The sequence below is a fragment of the Sorex fumeus genome, unplaced genomic scaffold (assembly GCF_029834395.1).
Source record: "Sorex fumeus unplaced genomic scaffold, SorFum_2.1 ptg000008l, whole genome shotgun sequence".
Lineage (NCBI taxonomy): Eukaryota > Metazoa > Chordata > Mammalia > Eulipotyphla > Soricidae > Sorex > Sorex fumeus.
In genome coordinates this window covers 22,843,284-22,868,628 of record NW_026606065.1, presented here as the reverse complement: position 1 = coordinate 22,868,628, position 25,345 = coordinate 22,843,284, and the positions used below count along the sequence as shown (strand labels likewise).

Below are 25,345 nucleotides of genomic sequence, written 5' to 3'. Positions count from 1 at the left end.
CAGTCTGCAGTGGTGGGCGACCCTCTGTGCCCCCCTGAGACCCCCAGGCCTTGGGGACCAGGCCGGGCGCCCTGGCTCAGGAGTCCTCCTTGCCTTTGATTTTGTTTCCAACATAAAAAACTGCATTCCCGGCCTAAGGACACCTCCGCAGGATGGCACGGGGCCCCCCTGCCCCGCGCCCCCACTACGCAGATGGCAGCGACCAGGGGGGTCGCAGGCTGGGGGTCCCAGTTCGGGGCGGGGAGGTGGGGCGCGGGCCCGGTGCGGCGGAGGGGGCGCAGGAGTGGGCGCGGGAGGGAAATTTTTTTTTTTCATTTTTTTCTTGTTTTCTTTTTTTTGTCTTTTTAAATGTTTTTGTGATTTTTTTGTTGTTGTTGTTGTTTTTTGCTATACCACGAGGTCATAGCAGTCATTCCTCTATTAGCAAGTGACAGGACATGAAGACAGAACTACCAGATGGACACACACAGCGACTAGGGAGCAGGGGGGACCTAAGAGACAGTGAAGGGACGCACTGGCCCTCTGGGAAACCGTCCCCTAAGGGATGTCGCAGCCACAAGTGGGGACCATCCCGCAAAGGATGCTGCATCCAGCTTTCCCAAGGAGTACTGCATCCACAGGTGGGAACCATCCCCCAAGGAACACCACACCCACAGGTGGTGACCATCCCCCAAGGGACTCTGCACCCACAAGTGGGGACCATCCCCTAAGGGATGCTGCGCCCACAGGTGGGTACCATCCTCCAAGGGACTCTGTACCCACAGGTGGGAACCATCCCCCCAAGGGATGCCACACCCAGAGGTGGGGACCATCCCTCAAGGGACGCTGCATCCAGCTTTCCCAAGAAGTACTGCATCCACAGGTGGGAAACCATCTTCCAAGGGATGCTGTATCCACAGGTGCGGCAAGAGACAGAGAAACCCAAACCGAGGGGTGGGGAGGGGGCGCAAAGAAAACCTCCAACAGTAAAACACAGTGTATAAAATGGTGAGAAAGAAGTCACTGGACAGCCTCCAAGGCCATCCAAAGCTGCTTGCGTCCTTGCTTTTGGCATCCAGGCCGCCTTCCCACGTGTCTCCCTCCGGGCGGGGCGAGAAATGCTCAGGAGCACCCGGGGCGGGGCGCGAAGTGCTCCGGGGACCCCCCCCCCCCGCCTCACGCGCGTCCATGTCCGCGCGGGGCGCTCAGTCCTCGTGGCCCGAGCGCTCCTCCAGCGCGCCAATGCCGCCCAGGCTCAGCTGCGTGGTGTTCTGGGTGGCCGAGGCGGTGAGCACTGTGTGCAGGAGCATCAGCACGAGGACGCATAGTCTGAGTCTGCTGGGGCACAGTCTGGTGGCCGCCGAGGCCGGGAGCGAGGTCCGGTGGCACGAGGCGCTGGGCTGGGTGGCGGGTCCCCGCGGAGGCGCGCCGCTGCGCGCTGCTTCTCTCCGGATGTCACAGCATTCTGGTCCATCATTGGTCAGGAAGGTCTCATAGAGCCCTGCGGGAAGGACACAGGGTGGTCAGTAGGGCAGTGGGCAGGGCAGGGGCTCGAGGCCGGGAGGGCGTGCTCAGTGCGCGTCTGCGAGGGTCGCCAGGTGGCCACGCTGGGGGGGCTCTCACACCTGCACTGGCCACCTCCTCCAGGTGTGACTGCTCTGGCCACCGAGTGGGCTCTGGCTTGCCGTGGGCACGGAGGAGGACTTCCCCAGGCCAGAAGGGGAAGGTGGAGTTTGGGGACACGTTGGTGACCAAGGACCTTCAAACATCGTTTGTGATGAGCAGGGAAGGGGTGAATTAATGCCCCGCCCCAAGCAGCAGCCACGGGAGCAGCGCAGCGGAGGGACCGGAGTGTGTCTAGCTGGGCAGTATGTGACCTCCACGGGGAGCACCCGGTACCCCGCTGAGTGATCATGGCCTTAGCACAGCAAATGGAAGACCATTTCCGGCTTCACCATTCGCTAAATCTTCATCTTTTTATTCCCTTTGCTATAGCGTTGATGACTACCCTGAAGCTATCACTGTCATTTGTGGGGGCGGGGCGGGGCAGGGGGTGTTGGACCATTGCAGAAGGTTCTGTTTCCACCTGCCTTTCTCAGCCCACCACACTTCATCACTGCCAGCATCTCTCCCTCCCTCCCTCTCTCTCTCTCTTTCTCTCTCTCTTCCTGTCTCTCTCCATCTTCCTCTGCCCCTTATTCTTTCTCCCCATCTCCCTCCCCCTCTTTTCTCTTACCCCTCCCCTCTCTCCCCTCCCTCTTCCTCTCCCCTTCTCTTCCCCCTCTTTCTCTGTCTTTCCCTCTCTCTCCCTCTCCCCCACTCTCTCCCTCTCTTTCCCTCTCCCTCTCTCCCTCTTTTTCCCTATGTCTCTTCCACCTCTCTTCCCCCATCTCCCCCTCACTCCCCCTCTCTCTCTCCTGCCTCTCTCCCTCTCTCCTCTCTTCCTCTCTTTCCTTCTCTCTCCCTCTCTCTCCCAGTTTTTCCCTCTCTCCGGCCTCTCTCTCTTTCCCCCTACCCTTCTCTAGCTCCCCTCCCCACCCCTCCTCTCTCTCCCCCTCCACTTGATTTTTTCAGCATCACATACCTACCTCCTTCCTCTTCTGCTTCCCTCTAAAAACATACATTGCCCTGACTGAAAATCCAGAGGATATCTGAAAAACTTGCAGGGGTGAAAACAATCAACAATGACGTGTTTGCAATCTTTCTAACCTTTTCTCTGGTTCTGTCCTGGATCATGTTTCTGCCTGATTCCATCATCCCTGCTGTATTTTCTTTTCACCTCACTGAAGCATGCTCCCACCAGTGTTGGAATGAAGAGTTTACACAAATTCTACGAAGTTACTGAAGTTACTTTGAAGGTGGGGTCTGGAGGAACCTCACAGTGGGATACAGTAGTTGTGAGAAATGTACCAGGTTATTTTAATGTGGGATACTAGGCAGGGTTGAGCACAGAAAAAGAAATAACTTGAATTTTTGGCTACTGTTCCTAATAGTAGCTACAAATGCGACCTATTGCCTTGACCTAAATGACAATAGACAACTTCTTTCCTTTCCCTGAAGACCTGTTATTCCACCTGCATTTTCTTCCAAGGATTTACTCCATCCAAGCTTCCGTGAACCCTCATCCCACTCCTCCACCTGCTAAAGCCCTTTGTGAAAGTATTCAGAGTAATGATGATTTTTCTCTTTTTCATCACAACTGATCCTTTCAACATAAATTCCCTGACTGTATTTTAACTCGTCATCCCCTATATGTAACAGAATGCCTCAACAAAATATTTAACAAGCATTTATTACATCAAAAAATTCAACTCTATATTTGTTTAATAAAAATAATCTGCTAAATAATAATGTTATACATTTCAATCTTCAGTATCTTTTAAAGAAATGACCAAGATATCCTTATAATGATGCTTACAATATTCATTTCTTCTTAGGCATTCAAAGGTAAACTTCACCTTCGCCTAGATAGAATATGGAGAAAAAACTGAATTAATGAGGTCTGCAGCTCCGGAATTTTATTGTATGATATCTTTTTTTTAATATAAGCTACCTCATGGACAGACTAATCAATTATTTAAGTATACATTTTCCAATATTAAAATTCTACAAAGAAGAGACTTTACAGTTAAAATCATAGGAATAAAAACACTATTCAACACTTTTGATTCTTAATAGTCAAAATAGGTTTTGCAATGTTATTCAAATAAGAAGCACTCCAAATTTGCTCAGTTATCTGCGTGCTGACTTACCACTAAATTCATTTCAGACAGTAGAAGGCTGTACATTCAGGCCAATACGTACTCATCTTTTTTAGACTGATAAAATTAAGACCCGTTCAATTCCCACCCATCTTTTAATAAGAACTTTTATTTATTCAGTTATACATGCATATACATTAAAATAATGCCACTCTATAACACTTATTTTTTAATGTCTAACAGCCCTGTTTGAATTCTTTCTTCTAGGCAAAAGCTTATAGTTCTCATTTTAGTTATTCCTACATTTAGCCCCATTGATGTAAATAAGATTTGTACCTTTCGTGGATTCTCATTTTTAATCATTCCTGGCAGAATCCCCCCATGACAGGCCATTCTTCCCCCCACCCACACTCACATCCTCCCCTCCCCACCCCTCTCCTGCTCCTCCACTTGAGTTACTGTTCATTCATTTTAAGATGCTGCCAAAATAATTAATTCAGACATGTAACAAGCATGAGTTTTCTGTTCCTCTGTCCCTGGTCTTCTTTGAGTTCAAGGTTGACTGCGAGTTCTCTGGATACTTACTAATTCATTTCCCCAAACTGTGCCGGGTCACTCTAGTTGAGTTTCATATTCCATCTGCTTTACCTCCCTAAGCCTTTTACTATGTGTAGTGATTGCGTTGATGCCCATGACCCACATCCAGCCTCAAATCTCTGCAGTTCTCTTGGTGCCTCTGTTCTGTGAGCCCCCACGGACTGTCCTTTCTCACTTGGGTTAACAATCTCCTGTCTTCCAAAGGAAACACTCAGGGAATAAATTTCTAAGATGTTATATAGGCTGCAAAGTGACTTTCCTGCCCCTCCTATTGGCCTCGTGATTAGGCTAAGAACAGCACTGTAGTTTAGAATTCCTTCGGATTTTTTTCAGCATCGGGTCATGAAATCAAATCATGAAACTTTGTGCCTCTTGTCTTCAATTTTTTTAAATACTCTCTCTCCTAGGGTGTGTTTTTTTTTTCCCTTCCTCTCCTCCTTTCTTGATTGCCAAACTATTAAAGAGTATTGGACATGTTGTTACCTACAAAGGAATATCATGAGTGAGCCACACTTGGGCTGGCTTGTCTAAGCTGTTCAGATGGTAAAACATATTTTTCTCCTGTTGCTTGATCAGAATCTCTATAAGCACCAAACATGTGGGCTAAGAGCAGGAAGTCAAATATCTAACAACTGACCTGGAGAAGGAGGCTGGGGACGAGGGCAGAGCGTTCTGGTTCTGCACACACTCACCGTCTCCATTCTGGTCTCCTGGCCACCTCTCCGTGGGATCACAGCCCAACAACTTTCCAACAACATCTCAAAAATGACTGCCTTTTACATAGCCAGCTCTTGCGTCTTTGGTGAAGACTGAAGTTTCTCATTTGGATGAGGGGGTGGCCTGTGGAGGTCTGACTGGGTCTTCAAGATTTCCACTCTATATTTTGCCTCTTCCTCGGACATATCGTTCGCAGTAAACTCCTATACGTGGAGAGGGTTTGGGCATCTTTCCCGCTCTGATTCACCTTTGGCTTATCCTTTCTTAGGTCTCTGCCAATCCTTTGACACCATCAACTTTCGAGTTCGTAAGGGGCTTGGGTGGTATCTTCTTACATATTCCATTTATTTGTGATTGTTTTGCATGTATGGCCTATTTGTTTGCATTTATGGCTAAAAGCAATTTCTCCTCTGTGGAGTGTGCCAGCGAATATTTACTGCTCTTTTCTAACTTCTTCTCAGGCCAGACTCTCCAACTTACAGGGAGAAGGTCATGGTGCATCTTTCCAAACAGACACTTGCTCCTTCAGCTGTGAAGTATATTTGTATGTGAATCTTATCTCAGTGTCCTTTTGAAACTGGCATGAGTTGAAAGAAACATCTTGTCCAAAGCCTCTCCACCCCAGAAGCCAACTACAGCAGGGATCGGGGTCCAAAGGTTAGCATGATTGAATCAGGGTAAATATGAACAGAGACCCCAAATTTAGACAAATCCAACTGCCCTCATACTCTGTAGGTGTCACTCCGAGAGTCCATCCCATCCCACATGCACTTGTCTCTTGAGCATTCTATCTGCAGCCACTAATTCTTTTTTATCCTCTGTCACTGTCACTGTCAAGAACATAATTCCCCAGTGAAAAGAAATGATTCCTCAAACAATTATTTCCTTACACAAATATGTAAGTTATTGAAGCTAGGAAAGAAAAAAAAGCAAACGTTCAAGTTAATGAAATGTGGTTATGATACATTTTGCTTAAAAATGTTTTATTTGCAGTTGCTAATAAATCATTCCTGCTATTTGACCTCCAATAATAATATTATCAACAGTGATGATGATTCTATCGTATAGTAACAGCCTCATATAATACTTTTTGAGAATTATATAATTATATAATTTATTGAATTGAGAATTATATAATTTATATAATTCTTTATATATTATATAAATTATATGATTATTATTTATATTATTAAATTATATTATTATTATATGAATATATAATTTATATAATATATATATCTCCAATAGCACAGTGAGTAGGGTGTTTGCCTTGAACGTGGCCGACCTGGCCAACCCGAGTTCAATTCTTCCACCCCTCTCAGAGAGCCTGGCAAGCTACTGAGAGTATCTCACCCAAACAGCAAAGCCTGGCAAGCTCCTCGTGACGTATTCGATATGGCAAAAACAGTAACAACAAGTCTCACAATGTTACTGGGCCCGCTTGAGCAAATCAATGAACAATGGGAGGACAGTGACAGTGATATATCTCCAAGAGGCATATATATATATATATATATATATGTGTGTGTATATATATATATATATGCCCACACTAGAGGGAACCATCTCTTTTTTCCTGATATCCGTATACATATTTATTATATATATTAGTATCACTGTATCACTGTCATCTCGTTGTTTTCGATTTACTTGAGTGGGCACCAGTAACGTCTCTATTCCTCCCAGAGGCATATATATATATGCCTCTTGGAAAGCCGAGCAAGCTACCAAGAGTATCCCGCCCGTATGGGCAGAGCCTGGCAAGCTCCCCATGGATTCAATATGCCAAAACCAGTAACTATAACAGGTCTGACCTTGAAAGAGCCTCCAATCATTGTTAAAGATGAGTAAGGAGAGGCTGCTAAAATTTCAGGGCTGGAACAAATGGAGATGTTACTGGCAGCCACTCAGGTAAATTGATGAACAGTGGATGACAGTGATAACAGTGATATAGCGATTGAGAACAGAGACTGAAAGGTAGTGAAATCTCATAATATTAACTCTTCCTAGACCAAGTTAAGATCAGAATTTATTTTTAAGAAGACTTTTAAAATATCTGTTTTGATATTTTTCTGTTTTGAATTCAGCTAAGTCATTCAGAGGGAAACATATTCTCACAACTCAGACAATATTCAAATATTATCTAAGGAAAAATTCAAATAGTTGTGAGGAAATTCTCAGACTAAACGTGATGCGATTTCAGCATGATCCTTCATTATCTCAGTTAATTACCATGTCTCCAGTTTCACAGAGAAATAATTCATAAGCATCATGGTTAATGTGGAAGGTTCACAACGCGGATGGTTCGGTTTTTATACTTTGTGAAAAGTTTTTACTTTGTGAAAGCCAAACTCAATATGTAGATAACGTCCATCTAATATGTATATTAAACACCAACACATATTTACTCACGGCAGGTACAATAGTAAGAAAAAAAAGAAAAACCAGATAAAGAAATTGCTTGCCCTGTGAGCTGGGCCTTGCCTCTGCATTACACCTGCTGGAGCGGAGCCTTGATCCCTTCAGCCCTGGTCTGCCATTCATGATGGAGCTGCCCCTCCACCTTCTCTCATGTGCCTTCCCCTCTCCCGGCAGCTGTTGACCACACACATGGCTCTCCTTCTCTTTTCTTCTTTTTCTCTGTATCAAAGCATTGTGATCCGCAAAGGCATTCACAATAAAGATTCAGCACGCAATGTTCCCCACCAACCCCGCTACCAGTGTCAACTCCCCTTCATCTGTGTTACGGGAAAGTTCCCACCACCCTCTCCCGCAAATGCCTCCTTGACAAGGACGTCTGAGCAGTTAGTTGTGGTTTGGGTCTCCTGTTTGCAGTGTTGTTGGCTCTGTGGTGTGTACGCAATATGTAGATAGCACTGCAGCACTGCCCTCCCGTTGTTCATTGATTTGCTCAAGCGGGTACCAGTTACTGTTTTTTTGGCATATCAAATAATGCCACGGGGAGCTTGCCAGGCTCTGTTGTGCGGGTGGGATACTATTGGTAGCTTGCCGGGCTCTCCAAGAGGGATGGAGAAATCGAACCTGGGTCGGCTGCATGCAGGGCAAACGCCCTACCCGCTGTGCTATCCCTCCAGCCCGATATGGCTGGGTGATCTAAGGCGCCAGACTCAATATGTAGATAACGTCCATCTAATATGTATATTAAACACCACTGTTCTCCACCACCCTTGTGTCCAAGACCCCTGGTTCCTGCCTCTGTACCTCTTGTCCACCTCTTCTTATGTTCCACACCGATTTCTATCCTCCCTTAAGCATTTCATTTTTGTAATCTAGGGTCCAGGGTGCTACCCTACATTTGATACTCTCCCTTCCCTTACCCTGCTATTGTGTAGGCTGCAGATAAGCGAGATTATGCAGTTTTTGTTCTCTGGAGTCTCACATTTATCTTTCCTGCTTCTACTGTGCTTCAGTGTCTGGAAAGGAGTGTTTGAACCACCCGTTCACATTACTAGCAGATCCGTTATGCTTGATCTTAATTTCCTAATCTAAAAATACACCCAAACTTGAAAAAAGAAGAAACTACTTTTTTTTAAATCAACCCCATTGTTTTCTATGATTTGTTCTATGGCATACTTAAATGCATGTGTTTTTTGGGATTTGTTAAATGTGTGCTGCTATTAAATCTGCTAGAGCATATCTCTTTAAAAAAATTACACACTTGAGTCTGTATTCTTTTAATTAACAGGAGCACTAAAGAGGAAAGCAACAAAATTCTAGTTCCTTTATTTCCTTATACCTCATCTTTTTTGGCTATCATTGGATATTTAAAGCTGATTTATTGTAAAATTACTCATATTTTGTGTCCTCTGGTAATTGTACATAATAGATGCATATATATATATATATATATATATATGCATTGAGCAGAAACCCTCCAAAGCTACTTGAAATGCAACACAGAAAAATAAGAGCAGGTGGTGAAACGACAATTAAAAAAATTTTAGCCTATTGCATAAAATTTAGCACCCAGAGTACGCCAGGCAACGTGACAAATGAGATGATGGTGCTGTGTGCCATAACGTCCACACTCTGCAAGCCAGTCCAGGCAGGTGGCAAGGCCCGGTGGCCACTAGCTCTCTACATCCCGCTCTTGTGAGATACACAGTGACACAGTTGTTAGTGATTGGGTTTCAGTCAGGAGAGACAAGTACTGGACCAGGTCTTTGTGATGCGCTTGAGAAACTCCTTCAGCACTGCTTTGGTTCTCACTCCCTTCCCCTCCTTTCTGCCTTCACTTTCTTTTGTTTCAACTAAAAAGTGTATATTGGGTGTGGGAAGCTGGCCCTTCAACTGACCAAGGGCCTACGTGCCTGCACTATGTATGGTTATCTTGGCCTACGTGACCCTGAACAAGTGGGTCATGACTTGCGCAAATCTGGTACTCCGTCTGCTCTGACCACAGCCTGTGCATATCCTGAGCTATGTATGGTTATCTAAAAGAAAAAATTTGTCACAGTTAGCCCAAGAATAAGAAGTAACTGACACTGACTAATCAAGCATATGAAACAGGTAGTTTTTGTAACTCTCCTAACCATATATGATATGACCTAGTGATGTAATTGCCTTCGGTGATGTAAGCATAGTTTCCTGCGTCGCAAAGTATATAATACCCCTGCTGCCCTGAATAAAGTCCTGTCCTGTCCTATCCTGTCTGCTCTGTCCTGTTTTCTCTGCATTATGTCTCTTGTGTCTTGTGTTCATTCGGCCGGTCCCTCCCTGCACTACGGACCCTAGGGCCACCTCCACGAGCGGGAGAGTGGTCTGGCGTCCACCCTCACCCCGCAATTGGGTGTGTCCTGGTGCTTCTTTGAAACATTTTTAGCTCTTGGATCCTCCAACCTTTGGGCATGTGCAAGGGTCAGAAGTGTCCTCAGGAGAGTAAAGGGACCTGCAGCAGATGTGTCTGGTTCATTCCTGTGTGTAGGGTCCCACAGTTCTGCCCACCTTCCTCTCAGGCTTCTCAGCTGAGTTCCACTGTCCTGGTTTCCGTGAGCAGAACAGGGCCAAGCAGAGGGCCGGGGGTCTCCTGACTGCTTCAGTCCACAGTGAAGGTGGACTTTGAGTCTTCTCCAAGCTCCCCAAGAGAGCTGACCTCAAGGCTCCTGTCACAAGAACAGTCACACTGGCTGTCCCTGTACCAGAGTCTCTCGAAATCTCAGTGTTACACATTCTAGGTTTGGGTGTGTCACTGAATACACCTCATTTTGCAGTTTTTGTTTCCATGTTGGAAAGATTTAGACTAAAGAATTAGATGGAAAGTTACATTTTGGCTTTGACTTGAAAGACTGTATGAGAAGTCCCCCTCACACTTAATACAGTGGTTTTCTTATCGACAAATGGAGTTGGCCATCTGAGAAATTCTTGGTGTCAAGGATGTCTGAAATTAGTATTTCAATTTAATATCTCTCTGCTTTATTAACTACCATAATGATTTAACATAAAAATAGTCAAGGATTTACTTAGAAATAATGTACAAATATATATAATAATGTCTAGCATACAAACTGTGTTCACAATTTTTAAAATAGATAAAAATAGAAAATAGGTGATTTCTATGTAGCCTGCTAATTTTTAGTATTATTTTATAATTGGGCTTCTAAAACTATGACAAGTGAGAAGTGAATCTAAGATATCTAAGGAAAAAATTCAAATTGTGGATCTGCAGAAAGAATGAAACTTATCAATCTCATTATATTTGTAATTGTATCTCTTTAAAAGAAAAGTCTTATGTAATTAAGATTTACATTTTAAAAGGAATATTTTTTGAAGTGAGTGGCCAGAGATATAAGATCTGAATGACAAATTAAAAGTAGTACCATATTTATATCTAATAAATATTAATGTCGTTTTTACTTTTGTATAGTTGATGAGTTAAAGTTTGGTGAGGGAAAGAATCACTATTCTACTTCATTCTGTTTTCTAAACACTGAACAGCTGATCATCTCCATTTGTTTAATGAGGAAAAGGAAATATGATATAATGTACAAGTTACAAGTTTCTTGTGTATTAAGTGAAAATTTTTATGCACTAAATATCAGATGAGAAAGTACACAGAGGTATTTAAAAAATAAGAATATTATTGTTAAATCCCATCTATTAAATGATAAAATATAACAAAGAAAATTGCAATTAGTAATACTAATAAATACTAATACTAATAAATAGTAATAATACTAATAAATAGTAATACTGACCAAACTCCGTGCAAGGCTGCTTTCACTTGAGGCAACCCAGAGTGGGGTGGGTAGAGCCCTCCCCACCCCAAGGGACCCAGCCCTGGCAGCCGACCTCCACTACCCAACCACTGCCACACTCCAAGCCACTTTCCGGAGCCATGAAGTGGCCACAAGATACAATATAAGACACTTTCTACCCATTTTTCATAATTGCCACACCATATTTGATGGGGTTCAGACAGCAGGCAACAAATTATAGAGAGAAATACATAAATATATGCCTCTTGGAGAGCCAAGCAAGCTACCAAGAATATCCCACCTGCCTGGGCAGAGTCTGGCAAGCTTCCTGTGTCATATTCTATATGCAAAAACCAGTAACGACAACAGGTCTCATTCCCCTGACCCTGAAAGAGCCTCCAATCGTTGGGAAAAGATGAATAAGAAGAGGCTCCTAAAATCCCAGGGCTGGGAGGAATAGAGATGTTACTGGTGCCCACTCAAGTAAATCGACGAACAACGGGATGACAGTGATACAGTGATACTAATATATATATATATACATATACATATATATACTAATATATATATATACATATATATAATATGTATACGGGTATCAGGAAAAAAGAGATAGTTCCCTCTAGTGTGGGCTATTAAATTACCTTATCACAAAAAAGACCATCCAGGACTGAACATTCAGGTTTCTGTGAAAATCAGAAATGACACCAAATGAAATGGAAACTGAAGTCCCATTCATAAGTTGGCACATAAGCGCTATAAATAATACACCCATCCATAAATTCCAGGAGTTACAGATGGAAATGAGTTCGACTTATGAAAATCCTAGAAATCGGTCAGAGAATTTCCCTCACAGATGATTCCTGACACATATCAGGACTTTACTGGAACAACAATGGTCTGAAGCCAGAGACAACTAAATCATCTAAACAGAATCTAACTCACACAACAGTGGCTGTAGCCCAAGAAAACACAGTCTAAACAAAACCTAACTCACACAAAAGTGACTGTAGCCAGAGTGAACACAGTCTAAACAGAACCTTACTCGTACTACTAAACATTGCATTCTACTTTATTTCCCCAAATGTTTCCTGTAAGTTCTTTGGATAATAAAAAAGAAATTCTCAGAAAGCAGAAAAGAAAAATGAGAATATACAGAAAATTTACAGTTCAGTGGCTAAGTCACTTAATTTTCTATCCAATTCCTAATAACGCCTCTGATAGCTATTCTGATGCCTTGTAGGAGAGTCTTGGAGAGAAATTGCGTTCCATGTGGAGAGGTCCCCTATCTCAAGCTAATCAAGCATCAGTGCAGTGCACAACCCAAGGTAGTAGTTCCAGTGGACTTCCCTCCCTCCCTTCCTTCCTTCCTTCCTTCCTTCCTTCCTTCCTTCCTTCCTTCCTTCGTTCCTTCCTCCCTTCCTTCCTTCCTCCCTTCCTTCCTTCCCTCCTCCCTCCCTCCCTCCCTCCCTCCCTCCCTCCCTTCCTTCCTTCCTTCCTTCCTTCCTTCCTTCCTTCCTTCCTTCCTTCCTTCCTTCCTCTGTCTTTCATTCTCTCAGTATTTCCTTCCTTCCTTCCTTCCTTCCTTCCTTCCTTCCTTCCTTCCTTCCTTCCTTCCTTCCTCTGTTTTTCATTCTCTCGGTATTTTCTTCCTTCCTTCCTTCCTTCCTTCCTTCCTTCCTTCCTCCCTCCCTCCCTCCCTCCCTCCCTCCCTCCCTCCCTCCCTCCCTCCCTCCCTCCCTCCCTCCTTTCTTTCTTTCTTTCTTTCTTTCTTTCTTTCTTTCTTTCTTTCTTTCTTTCTTTCTTTCTTTCTTTCTTCCCACACCCAGCAGTGCTCAGGGTTTACTCCCCAGTCTGCATTCAGGAATCACTCCTGGTGAGCCCAGGGGACCATATAGGGTGCCAGGTTTGAACCCAGGTCAGCTGCATGGCTGTGGTTTCTCAAACCTGGAGTTAGAACTGAAGAGATTGTTTTGTTAATGCTTTGCTCCAACAATGTATTTAGAGTAAAAACAACATTTTCCTGATTTTCTCCCTGCTATGCTATCACTCTGGCCTCTCCCCTTCTTTCTGTATTGATAAGTGCTGATTCCCCTGTGGAAAAGACCAAGTAATTGGAGTCAGGAATGCGCAATCTCAATGCCCTTGCTCCTTCACTGGGAGCCCAACACTACTGCAAGGTTCTTTGCCTTTCTGGCTGGTTTGCACTCATGGGCGAAAGAGAATTTAAGGAATTTTCCAAAGTGCATTCCCAACTCCACACATTTGTTAGGTGTGTCTTGGATGTGGAAAATCTGGATCTCTCGAGTGAAGTTTCTATGATTTCTCATTTAGTGCCGGCAAGTTCACCATTGGTTTTATTCACAGCTTTGCCCAAGAGTCTAACTGCAAGACGCTCTATGTGCCTTGTTAAGAACTTTACCTCTTACACTCTATCTATATTTATCCTCTGCTGTTTTCTCCGTGAAATGGCACAGCGGGGCTCACATATTGTAAATCAGCATCACTGTGCAGTAGACTGCCTGCAGTCTTTACTTTTCAATTTGGAAATCCTTGGTAACAAGACTCTGCAAAGGAAATATCCTTGAAAACAGGAAACTATATAAATAATTCTGAGGCTGTGGTTTCTCAAACCTGGAGTTAGAATTGAAGAGACTGTTTTGTTAATGCTTTGCTCCATCGATGTATTTAGAGTAAAAACAACATTTCCTGATTTTCTGTCTAAAAAGAAACCAGACTCTCTGTGTAATCACCAAATTCATAACCAACAATTCCCCCGTCTGTGCACACTCAGACATCCAGGGCACAAGCAATGGCTTCAAGGCATATACGTACTTCATAAATAGATGCTAACTCCAAAAATCTGTTTTCTTTTCACTGAGTTAGGAGGAAATGATTTTCTTAATTTGATGCACCAGTATTTGAAACAGTAAATGTTAACAAAAACAGTTGCAGTTTTAATCAAAATGTTTTTACTCCAAAAAATACCCAAACCCACTTTGTTAATATTCTGATTCTAAAGAAAAACAACTATTCTAGAATAGTGAGCAGATAAGAAAATCTCTATCACTCTATTAGAGTCAATACTAAATGGAACCAAATGAATGTTAACTAGAATGATGTCTCTTTGAATTCACTTCCAGTTGTTTGAGAATTTGAAGTGAGATGTTCACGTGAACATGGAGTAATGTAAGGTGGAAACTGTCAAAATGACTTGACTCTAGCATTGGAGGAGGTTGACATCGTGGCCAGCAAGTGAGGTGTAGAGACAGGAAGGTAGATCCCTGTCAGTAGTATGACATCCAGGAGAATGCAACTGCACTAAAAATAATATTTTAGTGTAGAGGGGAGGGTGCATCCTTGGCTGTGGGCACCTCTGGCTGGATCCCCAACAACACCCATGACCCCAGCAGCTCTGAGTGCAGCCCTGGAAACCCTACACATGGTGAGGTAGCCTGCCGGTCAATCCCAGTCCAGGCCCTGGTGGCACCCTCAGTCCTTTCATTGAAATGAGCCTGTTAAAAATCACCAGAAGGGACCTCCCCTCCTGACCCCTTCCCCACAAAATCAAGCTGAAAGTTGTGTCTTGCATATTTCCGTGGAGGGAGGTTTGGAATTTTTAGTTTCAGAAGCATCATTTCTGTATGCAGAACATTGTTTTCTCTCTTGGTCACCATGCAGGTAGAAAACTGTGATTATGACTCATTTCATCTCCTGGAATCTTGGATTGTTTCCTCTGCTTTTCTTGCCAATTTTTAGCACCTGGGGTGATTGATTTATTGAGGACACAAGACGCTGAAGTTTCAACACAATGAGAGCAATCCAGTAATGGGACTCAATAGTAGAAAATTATCAGGATTTTACACTCAGTCGCAAACGAGTAACCTGGAATATCTGTTCTATGTAGCGACAAAGGATCTATCCTTTCAGTAGCTTGCCTTCTGCCGCAGACTTTCCTCTACCACTCTACGTAGGTATCTCACACTCTGCTTCGATTCTGCTGAGTACATTTAAAGCAGGGAAGGGTAAGAGCACTTTAAACTCCAAAATAGATTTTTGAAGCATATGCCTCTCCCAGAAACAGAGGTATAAATGTCTAGAGATGTTAGGGTTCTATCAGATGGTATTGAGTGTACTTGTCGTGTAACAGGAAGGAAGGAGTTAAAGAAAAGAAAAGAAAGAAAGAAAGAAGAATGGAAAGAAGGAAGAATGGAAGAAGAAAGGAAGTACTCATGCATGCAATTATAATTAGATGATAAGCAGAAATATTAAAGAAACAAAAGGATGAATGTGAAAGCTCAAATGTAAGAACTGGAAAAATAATGAGAAATGTTTTTTCTGATCTCTAGGTTTACCAAGGAGTGTGATATGAACAGGTTAATGTACTGCTGATACGAATCTCTGTTATTACAATTTTTCTGAGTTTTGGGAAATAAATATCAAAAACCTAAAGTTTCTGTGTGCCCTTTAACCTACCGATCCAATACGATGAGTTTGAAGAAATACATCAGAAGTGTAGAGAAATAAATATGCATCTATGTTCAAAGTGGCATTTCATATATAACTTTTAATCCTATTACTGAACCATTTGTCATTTACGTTAGACCTAACTATTACTTAAATGGTGACACATACATACTATGGAAGCCGATTTAATGATGAAAAAGACTACTTGTATAAAATCTTAATTTCCAATTGGTGGAAGACTGATTGTATTTTTTCTGTTTATGTGCACTTACTGTTTTTGAATGACCAAGGATGTATCTCCAGTAGAACTCTGTGAGTGACTATTACATTCTAGGAAAGACACTGGATTTTCAGGAAGGCTGACCACCAGGCTCAGGTTGCACAGGAGCCCTCTCTCTTGGTTAGGTTTGTCTGGCAGTACAGAAAGATCAAGCTCGGAGTTTGGGTTGACACTAGCAGGGACTCACGGACACACATGGGGGTGTCACTGCAAAGGTCACATGGATTTCTTGGGGGTGGGGGTGATGGAGCATCTACCTTGTGGATAGGGGTTCTTTAGTCACAGATGGCCACCGCTGCCTCTGGGAATACCCTCCAGATTGTATATAACCCACAAGGCAGGGGGGTATGTAGCCCCTCCCCATGCAGGGGGAGACCATCTGCCCTCACCAGCCAGGACATTCAGACTGCTCAGGGCAGAGCAATAGAGCCATAGGAATCCAAGTCAGGATAGATGCAGGAATCCCTGAGAACAGTTATGTCTTCCTGCTAGTGTTTCTAAACAGGGAGATCATAGACTGAGGGCTACTGGCAAAGTTGAATAAAGAAAAATAAAGCTTAGGGGGGGAAGGTAGCACCAAAATCAAAGCCAGGGATAGGACTAGAAATATACACATCTGTATCAAATTTCCCAGGCCAGCCTGTCTGTCCATCCATCCACCTATCATCCATCTTATCAACTTCTCTATCTAGCATCCACTATAGTTATCATAGCTATCAACCCTAGCTATTTATCATCGCTCTCTGTCATCTAGCTACCTAATAAAATATCCTGATGTTTATATCTGGATTATTTTTAATTATGTGAAGCAATATCTTCCTTTTTTCAGTTATTTTTTTTATAAGTTTCTGCATCTCCTACCTTGCACATCCTCTTCCCCAGAGAGAGGTAAGAATTTGACCTCATGGTTCATCTTAAGTATGGGTCTGAAAACCTGTGTGTGTATTAAGTACTGAAGTTGGTGGCCAGGCTGCGGGTGGTGATGTGAGGTGGCAATGAGGTGAGGCGGAGCTTAGACGTGGTAGATTCGATCTGCAGCACAGGTCTTCCTCTGTGAGAAATAACCTGCTTGAACCAGGGAAGCGTCATTTCTTGTATTTCCTTTTCACATCTGTAAATTTGTGATACTGAAACTCTCCCTGATTATGTTTCATGGAATAAATGCAGATAAGGTGAATTGTCTCCTTCCCCCTTCTCCATTCTTGAATATGTCCCATATGGTCCCTCCAGGATAGAACTAATTTCTTTGCTTGCTTCTGCTCATGAACATTATTTTTCCCAAGTGCCAAACCATATGGATGAAGCCTCTTCTTATCAGCAGCTTCCTTCACAATGTCTGCTACATAGTGACGGCCACAACTATGTCCAGATAGTCACACCCTGAGCACCGAGCCTGTGACCATCTTATAACATGGCAGGAAGAAATTAATGTGAAAATGGAGTTTATTTGCCTGCCTTCAGAGAGGGTGATGGCGGAATAAGATTAGATGGGAGGACTTGCGCCCTCCTGGCTGACTCTGAACACGGGGGAAAGAAATTCCAACCATGCGGGGACTTCTCCATGTAGGAAACTTCTCTTGGTGAAAGCAAACAAGGAAACAGAAAGTCATTAAAAATAGAGATAACACATGGGCACACCCTTTGGCATCTAGCCCGAGACCACAAAACCATGTATTTGTAGAGACCCAGGTTCACTGCAACCTTATTCACAATAGCCAAGAGTGGGGAAAATGCAAGTTCCCAACAAGAGATGAGTGGATAGAGAAGATGATGTTTTTGTACACCATGAAATAAAATTTAGCTGTAAGAAAAAGTGAAACACCGCCTTCTGATAGTACATGGGTAGAGCCAGAGTGTGTGGTGCTAAGTGCAGTGAGTAAGAAAGAGAGAGAGGGCTCAGTCATGCTGTCCGTGTCAAGAAACAAAGAGAGGAAATCAAGAGACAGTGACCCATGACAGCAAATCCTGGGATCTTGCCAACAGAACTGAGAGCTGAGGGTACCAAAGAGAGGGGCACAAAAAGGAAGTGGGGGACAGTGGTGGAAGGACATTGGCACTTGGGTGGAGGGTGTGGAAATGTAACACTGTAAACCTAAAACCATAATATTAATTCTCTCATTAAACATAATTCCTCAACAGACAATATAAGGAGTAATAAATACAGTAAAAAAAACTTGTTGCTGCAAAAAACCCAGGCTCCCAACCGTCTTGGGGGTCAGGAACCTCATCTTCAATCTGTGCCTCCAGGATACAGAATGTGGGCACCTTGATTTCAGCCTGGTGATGTTACTGCCCACAGTTCAGCCCACAAAACTGGGAGACAGGAAGTTTGTTTCAGCGGTTAAATTTGTGACAACTGGGAAAGCCTCAACAGAAGACAATGCAATGGGTCTTTAGCACGTTTTTGTTGAATGAGTGAAAATTCACAAGAAAATCCTTAAGGGGCAGGGGCTTAGAACACATCGCTTGGGGTCTAGAATATGGGTAGGAAAGACTATAGTCTTATGTATACTTTTTGGTGGGTTCACCCTATTTATCTTAGGACATTTCTCTCTGGCATTACCCAAATTTTTTCAGAGAAAGCAGGAAGGACCTTGACGTTCTGGAGCAGGGCTAATGACGAGAGAGGATGGACTAGGAGGTTCAACATAAACTTCTGATCAAATGGCAGAGAATAGAAGAGCAGGGAATGGAGCAGAGGCAGGACAGGAAGACCATGTCTTGGCTTCTATTCATCTCCACTAGGAAGGCTTCTTTGTTTTCATATTCTTAAACATTCTCATTGGTTACATTTAGTTGTTGATTTATCAGTTTGGACAAATATCAGTCAAGAAAGCACTGGCCCACAAATAATTCCGAGTGGTCACTATGTTCATTCTCGTGAGTTAATCCAGGCCTCGTCAGTTTTCCCGAAGGTTCCAGGGTAGCAGTGCACTGACCCAGCATGAGGCCTATCCCGGGATTTGGCAAGCATCCCCAGTCTCTTCAGCTGCAAAACCTCACGACTTTACAGAGTTTCCCTACTTATCTCCTCGGGTTTGCTTTTGATCGTGCTAATTGATAGAGCTCATGGTTTTTAATAGATGGTGTGTCTGCCATGCTTTTCACATTATGGGAAGAACACTAGGAAGGGACATAGGGCCAGGTGATCTCCTTGTAAAGACTCAGATTTGAAAAGGTGAGATTGCTACAAGTTTCCTTCCAACAGAAGGCTAGAGGTGATTGAAACAAAAATATTCCCACGCTGAAAATAATTTATCAAGAGCACCAAAAGGGGTGTTTGCATTTTGGGGGGATTTTTTTTTGTTTCACTTTTCCCCCCTTCCTTTTGGATAGTCCTTCATTTTTAAAGCAGTTTGAGGGTTGTAGTTAGAATTTCAAACATATCAACACTCACTGGCCTGAAGAGAGAGAGCACAGCAGATAGGGCACTGTCCTTGCTTGTGACTGATCTGGGTTCTATCCTCAGCATCCCCTATGGTTCTTTTTTTTGGGGGGGTCACACCCAGCTATGCTCAGGGCTGACTCCTGGTTCTGCACTCAGGAATCACTCCTCTCCTGGCGGTGCTTGAGGTACCTTATGGGGTGTTGGGAATTAAACCTAGGTAGGCCATGTGCAATGCAAATGCCCTACCAGCTGTACTATCGCTCCAGCCCTCATTATGGTTCTTTGAACCCGTTCAGGAGTGATCCCGGAGTGAAGTGTTGGAAGTAATCCCTGAGCACAGCCAGATTTGTCCCCCAAATTTAAAACAAAAAAATAACCAAAACTATAAAAATTCTACTGGAATTAGAAGTAGAATTTTCCAGTAGGCGGGGGTCACACCCACCACCTGGCCCCCTGGCGCCGTGTAATCCCATCAGCGGCCAAGACTCAGAGACTATAAAATCCAGATCCCGGACGAGAATAGTGCAGTCTCTGCCCCCACGCCTGGGTGTTCCTTCCCGGAGTCCCTTGGAGGGGAGCGGGTTGAGCTTTCCTCCCCGCCCCAACCAGGGCTACGGCAGCCGAAGACCTCCAGGACCAGCCACCACCATGCTGAGACCACTCTCCGCACACATGAAGGTACTGGCAGAGGGACAAAGCCACGCGGGTTCCGGGGCCGAGACCTCCAAGCCTACTCGATTTGGAGTCGAGCATCTTCCACCTAGATCCTCCAAATTCCAGTAGGTGGGGGTCACACCCACCACCTGGCCCCCTGGCGCCGTGTAATCCCATCAGCGGCCAAGACTCAGAGACTATAAAATCCAGATCCCGGAACCGCGCGGCCGCATTCGCGGCCGCGCGACATCTTAGTATCTCATTCCTACTTTGGACAAACTTGCAGGCTATCGAATGTAGCCTGCCTACAGGGCAGAGTCTGGCAAACTCCCCGTGGCCTACCAAATATGCCAAATACCAGTAACAATGATGGATCTCATTCTCCTAAAGGGCCGTGAATATAATCTTAGGGCTAGGATGAAAGAGACGTTACTGGGGCCTGCTCGAGGCAATCGACGATTAACAGGATGATGAAATGAAATGAAAAAATAAAAATTCATTCACTGTAGTTCCTAACACAGAGTTTTCAGACTGAGTCTCAGTTGATCTATTGCTGGACCATGAAAACTCAGACCCAGGACACAGACCAGATTGTTCATCAGTTGGCTTCTAAACTCCTTCCCAAAGAGGTGCACGAGGTATAGGAAAATATCTTTTAATTTATAATTAAAATGTAAAGGTGACTATTTCCATATTACTCTCAAGACATGACCATAACCCTCTGAGTACCCTACCCTGACGTTTCTCTGTGCCTCTATAATGTCATCCTATTGCTTCCTCTGCTGTCATCTTCAAGAGCTTTGGAATCACTTAATCACTTAACTTCCCGTTAGTCATCGATTTGCTCGAGCGGGTGCCAGTAACGTCTCCATTTGTCCCTGTCACGTGCTAGTGTAGCCCAATGGCATCAAGAGCTTTGGAAGGATGATAAAAACAGTCCATCTTCCCCTGAGAGATATATTTTGGAGACATCCTTGCCTAAACTCTGTTCAGAAACCAGATTAGATTGAGCCCTTCATTGCCTCATGCTTGTGGGACCACGAGCCTAAGACCCCCTTTTCAAGTAAATGCCTGTGTGAGAGGCAGGGATAGAGCTTCAGTGCCCGTGCCGGGGAGAGGGAACGGAATTCACCCCAGAATGCCCAGCGTAGGGCCTGGAGAGGCCATCTGTGAGGCAGACTAGTGTCCATTGTGTAGGGCTTTGATGGGGTGTCACTCCTAGTGGAACCGAGTGGTCCTATTCAGGACGCTGGCTGGAACTTCAGATAGCACTGTAGCACTGTCCTCGCATTGTTCATTGATTTGCTCGAGTGGGCCCAGTAATGTCTCCATTGTGTGACTTGTTGTTACTGTTTTTAGCATATCAAATACACCACGGAAATCTTGCCAGGCTCTGCCATGCAGGCGGAGATACTCTCGGTACCTTGCCAGGCTCTGAGAGGGGGAAGGAATCAAACCTGGGTCGGCTGGGTTGGCCGCATGCAAAGCAAATGCCCTACCCACTGTGCTATCGCTCCAGCCCAGAACTTCAGGTAACATGAATTAATCATATATACATGCATATAAATGCATATGCAATGGCATTTCCATATTACAACATATATTGTAATTATATATGTATACATAAATATATTACTTGACTGAGATAATATTGGTTTACAAGAGTGCAAATATTTAGTTATGTTTTAGGGGTGCAACAGGCCTCATCCCACCTGCCACCAAAGCAACAATGCTCATTTACCGAAGTCTCTAAGATGCTTTGATACACCTTCCTCCCTGGGCCGCCTGGCCAGAGAGCAGCGTGTAGATTTGTGGTTCCTTGGCTTCCCCTGACTTTGTTTCTTAACACACACGAGAGGCAAGTCTGCTCAGAGCAGGGGTGGGCGAAGTGAGTTCACACAAAGGCAGAACGGAGCCCTGGGGAGGATGTTCTGAGAGTATCCGCACCCCCTGAGTGAGTCTTCAGTGAGTCCACCCCTGAAGGATGGAGCCTGCGAGCCTGGCACTTCCCTGACTCCAGGAGGATTTGTGCCCCCTCCCATGGCCCTCCTGGATACCCCAAGTCTTTGCCTATCTCTTCCTGGGCTCCCTGAGCTCAGAACACTGGGCCACTGCAGGGTGCTGGGGTGCCGAGAGAGGATTTCCCCTGCTGTGGCTGTTGCCTAGTGCCCCCAACTGTGTCCCAGATGCTGTCAGTGCTGCATTAATTCATGGATAACAGCCCCCAGGACACCGAGGGCTCCCGCTGTGGACATGGAGGCCAAGGGAGAGGGAAAGGGACCTTGAGAGGCGACTGAGGAGGTGGGCTCTGGAGCTCTGTCCCTCTGAGTGAGACCACAGGGACCCTCTCACAGGGAAGACCCAGGAACCCGGGCAGGGGAGCGGGAGCCTTTGGGAGGCCCAATTCCTGGTGAGAAATGAGTCTGCGTGGGGGGTGATGGGGTGAGCCCAGCCTGGAGGGGACACCAGGACACTGCCCTGAGAGCATGAAGAAAGGGCTAGAGAGTGTGACCAGGAGTGTGCAGGGCTAGTGCATGCCAGGATTCTCAAGAGCAGGAACACTTCACTTCGCTACAGGCACACTGGTCACCAGGCCAGGGCACAGGGGCAGGAAGCAGCATTCTGCTCTGAGATGGGCTTGGAGGCTGCTCTCTGCCGCAACCCTACAAGGCGGGCTGGGACGGGGATGGGGGAGGAGCTGGTTTTCATCATCACTGTATCACTGTCACCCTGTTGTTCATCGATTTCCTCAAGCAGGCACCAGTAATGTCTCCTTCGTCCTAGCCCTGACTGAGATTTTAGAAAGTGCCACATTCGAGGCTCTTTCAGGGTCAGGAGAAGGAGACCCATCATTGTTACTGGTTTTTGGCATATTGAATACACCACGGGGAGTCTTCCAGACTCTGCCATGTGGGCAGGACACTTTTGGTTTCATCATCACTGTCACTGTCACTATCCTCCCGTTGTTCATCGATTTTCTCAAGCGGGCCCAGTAACGTCTCCATCGTGAGATTTCTTGTTACTGTGTTTGGCATATTGAATACGTCATGGGGAGCTTGCCAGGCTTTGCCATGTGGGCGAGATACTCTCGGTAGCTTGCCGGGCTCTCATGCTTTTGAATTTTGTGCATTTATGTGCCCAACCAATTTGAAAATAAGTAAATACACGTGTTTGATTTCAAGGGTATGGGAGCCTTTATTTGGGTCCTAATGATATCCCCTCCTATTTATAAAGCAGTCACTCTTTTGTCCCCTATCTCCCCAGAAACGGAGCTGGCAGTAGTACTGGGAGGGTTTTATACTAGCAGTGGTGCTGTACCAGGTGACAATTCCTCTTCCTCTGCCCAGGTTCCTCCCACTAAACACCCTGTTCTCCCCTCTGCCCCGCCCCCCCCACACCCTCATAGCACAGATCTATTGATCTACTGATCCTATCTCTAACTTTACCCCCACTGCAGAATGTTCATTCCTTCGCTTCTTTACAGTCGCAGCAAAATCAACTGGTGTTGGTCCTTTTCGTTCTAACCCAGTTCACTCAGCTGAGTCTGCTGGTCCCACCCAGTTGTAGCAAATGCCGAGGGCTTGTCCTTCCTCACGGCCGCCACCGGCCACTCCATTCTCTGCCCAAGATGCAGGAGAAGGGGAGTCAACGAGTTCAGGCCATGCCATGCCCGGGGCACTACCGAGAGAAATGGCCATGAGGATGGCTTGGACTCTGTTCTAAGGCTGTTCTTGAGGGCACCCGGGGCTTGCTCCCACAGCCAGTGTCCTCTGGATATGCATTTTGCTCACTTGTCTCTCCGTTTCTTCATTTGCTGCTCTTTGAAGCTTGTGTTTGCTCTTGAACACAGATTTCTTTCCTTCTTCCCCTCACCACATCTTCCTAAGTCTGTCTTATTCAGTAAGATCTATCTCGCTTCACAAATAAATAAATACAGAAGTAAAATAGGACACGTTGGGGGAAACGGGCTGGCTTTCTCCATTCATGGTCTTTACATGAGATCCGACCTGAGTCTTTGTTTTTTTTTCTTTCCAGCTCAGAACAGGGCTCTCCTTCCCCAGATGGTCTCTGCATGAGGAGTTCTGGAAGCTGTGAGAGGCCGGGTGGGGGGTCCCCACCTCAGTAACAGCTGCTCCTCTTGGAGCGGGAATGATTTGTATTTCTTACACAATGTGTATCCCCGAAATCAAAGGGAGAAGCTGGATTTCTGGGACTTTCCTAGCTCACGTCCACAGAGAGAGTCTGAGTCACGGCATAGGTCCTCAGTGAACCCTGCAAAGCTTTTATTTTTCCTCAGACACTGAAATACCTGCAGGGAACATCAGTGAAGGTTTCCAGGACCCTGCACTGAGCAGCAAGTACAGCATCTTTGTGTGCCCAGGTCCCTGGCCCTCTTTTCTTTATTTGAGGTGCATTGGACAACATACATTGGCCAATAAAGGGACAGTATATCCTTGGGGACCGAAAGGCAATGCATCCGATAAGGTGCTGAAACCAATAAGACAGCTGCATGCAGGCAGCCTGTGGCGGCTCTGTTCCCGGTGGGCTCTGGATGGGCAGCCCTTGTGGGGCAGAGACCCTGCTTATCTCTGGCATGGACTCACTTCCGGCTCCTGAAGCTGCCTGCACAGCTAATTCGAGAGACTGAGTCGGAAGCTTTTGACTCTCAAACAGGACCTGCACTCACTGTGAAATGTGCCTGTTTTAGTGACAGCGCCTATAAAGCACGTATGTGAATAGTGTATGTACACGCATGTACACCCATGTTCATAGATGTGATCATGTCTCTGTGTGACAGCACACATACCTGTCTGGGGAAATCTCCCCAGATACCAGGGAAATGTCACAGAAGATGAAAATTATTTGCAAAAATGAGCTGGTTAATTACTTTGCATACTAACTTCATTATGAGTGTATACAAAACTGAGTTTCTAATTTCATATGAATGAGAAATTTTAGAACATCCCCCCACTGTTCTTGGGGGGCTCCCACGGAATATCCAGAAGGCCCAGGGATTCCAGCCTGTCACTCAGGCCAGTTGGTAGCCCTGGTGGGGTTCAGGGTCTCCAAGTGAACATCCTGGTGATGTTTAGGGAACTACATGGTCCTGGTGATGTTCGGGAAACTGCATGGTCCTGGGAAGAGTGCCCAGGTCAGCTATACACAGGGAGCTCCGGAACTGACACCAGCCTCCAGCACCTTGAATAGTGTTTTGAAAAACGTTTGTAATTATTTAATTTGGGGGCCTTACAATACTAATAATGGTTCCTCATGGACTTGATTCCAACACATGTCACTGTGTCCCTCGTCCCTCCTCCAAGGACCCTATCCGCCCCTAACTCCACTG

The 25,345-nt window shown here is 45.1% G+C and overlaps 1 protein-coding gene across 1 annotated transcript in view; it reads right to left on the bottom strand.

The window, feature by feature from the left end:
• Positions 1 to 805: 805 nt before the first annotated feature.
• The window catches only part of NALF1 (NALCN channel auxiliary factor 1), a 598,303-nt gene continuing 573,763 nt past the window's right edge, over positions 806 to 25,345 (bottom strand). The window contains exon 3 of the mRNA XM_056109832.1: positions 806 to 1,480. Coding sequence (XP_055965807.1) covers positions 1,185 to 1,480 — 296 coding nt within the window. The 3' untranslated portion in view covers positions 806 to 1,184. The remainder of the gene's footprint in view (positions 1,481 to 25,345) is intronic.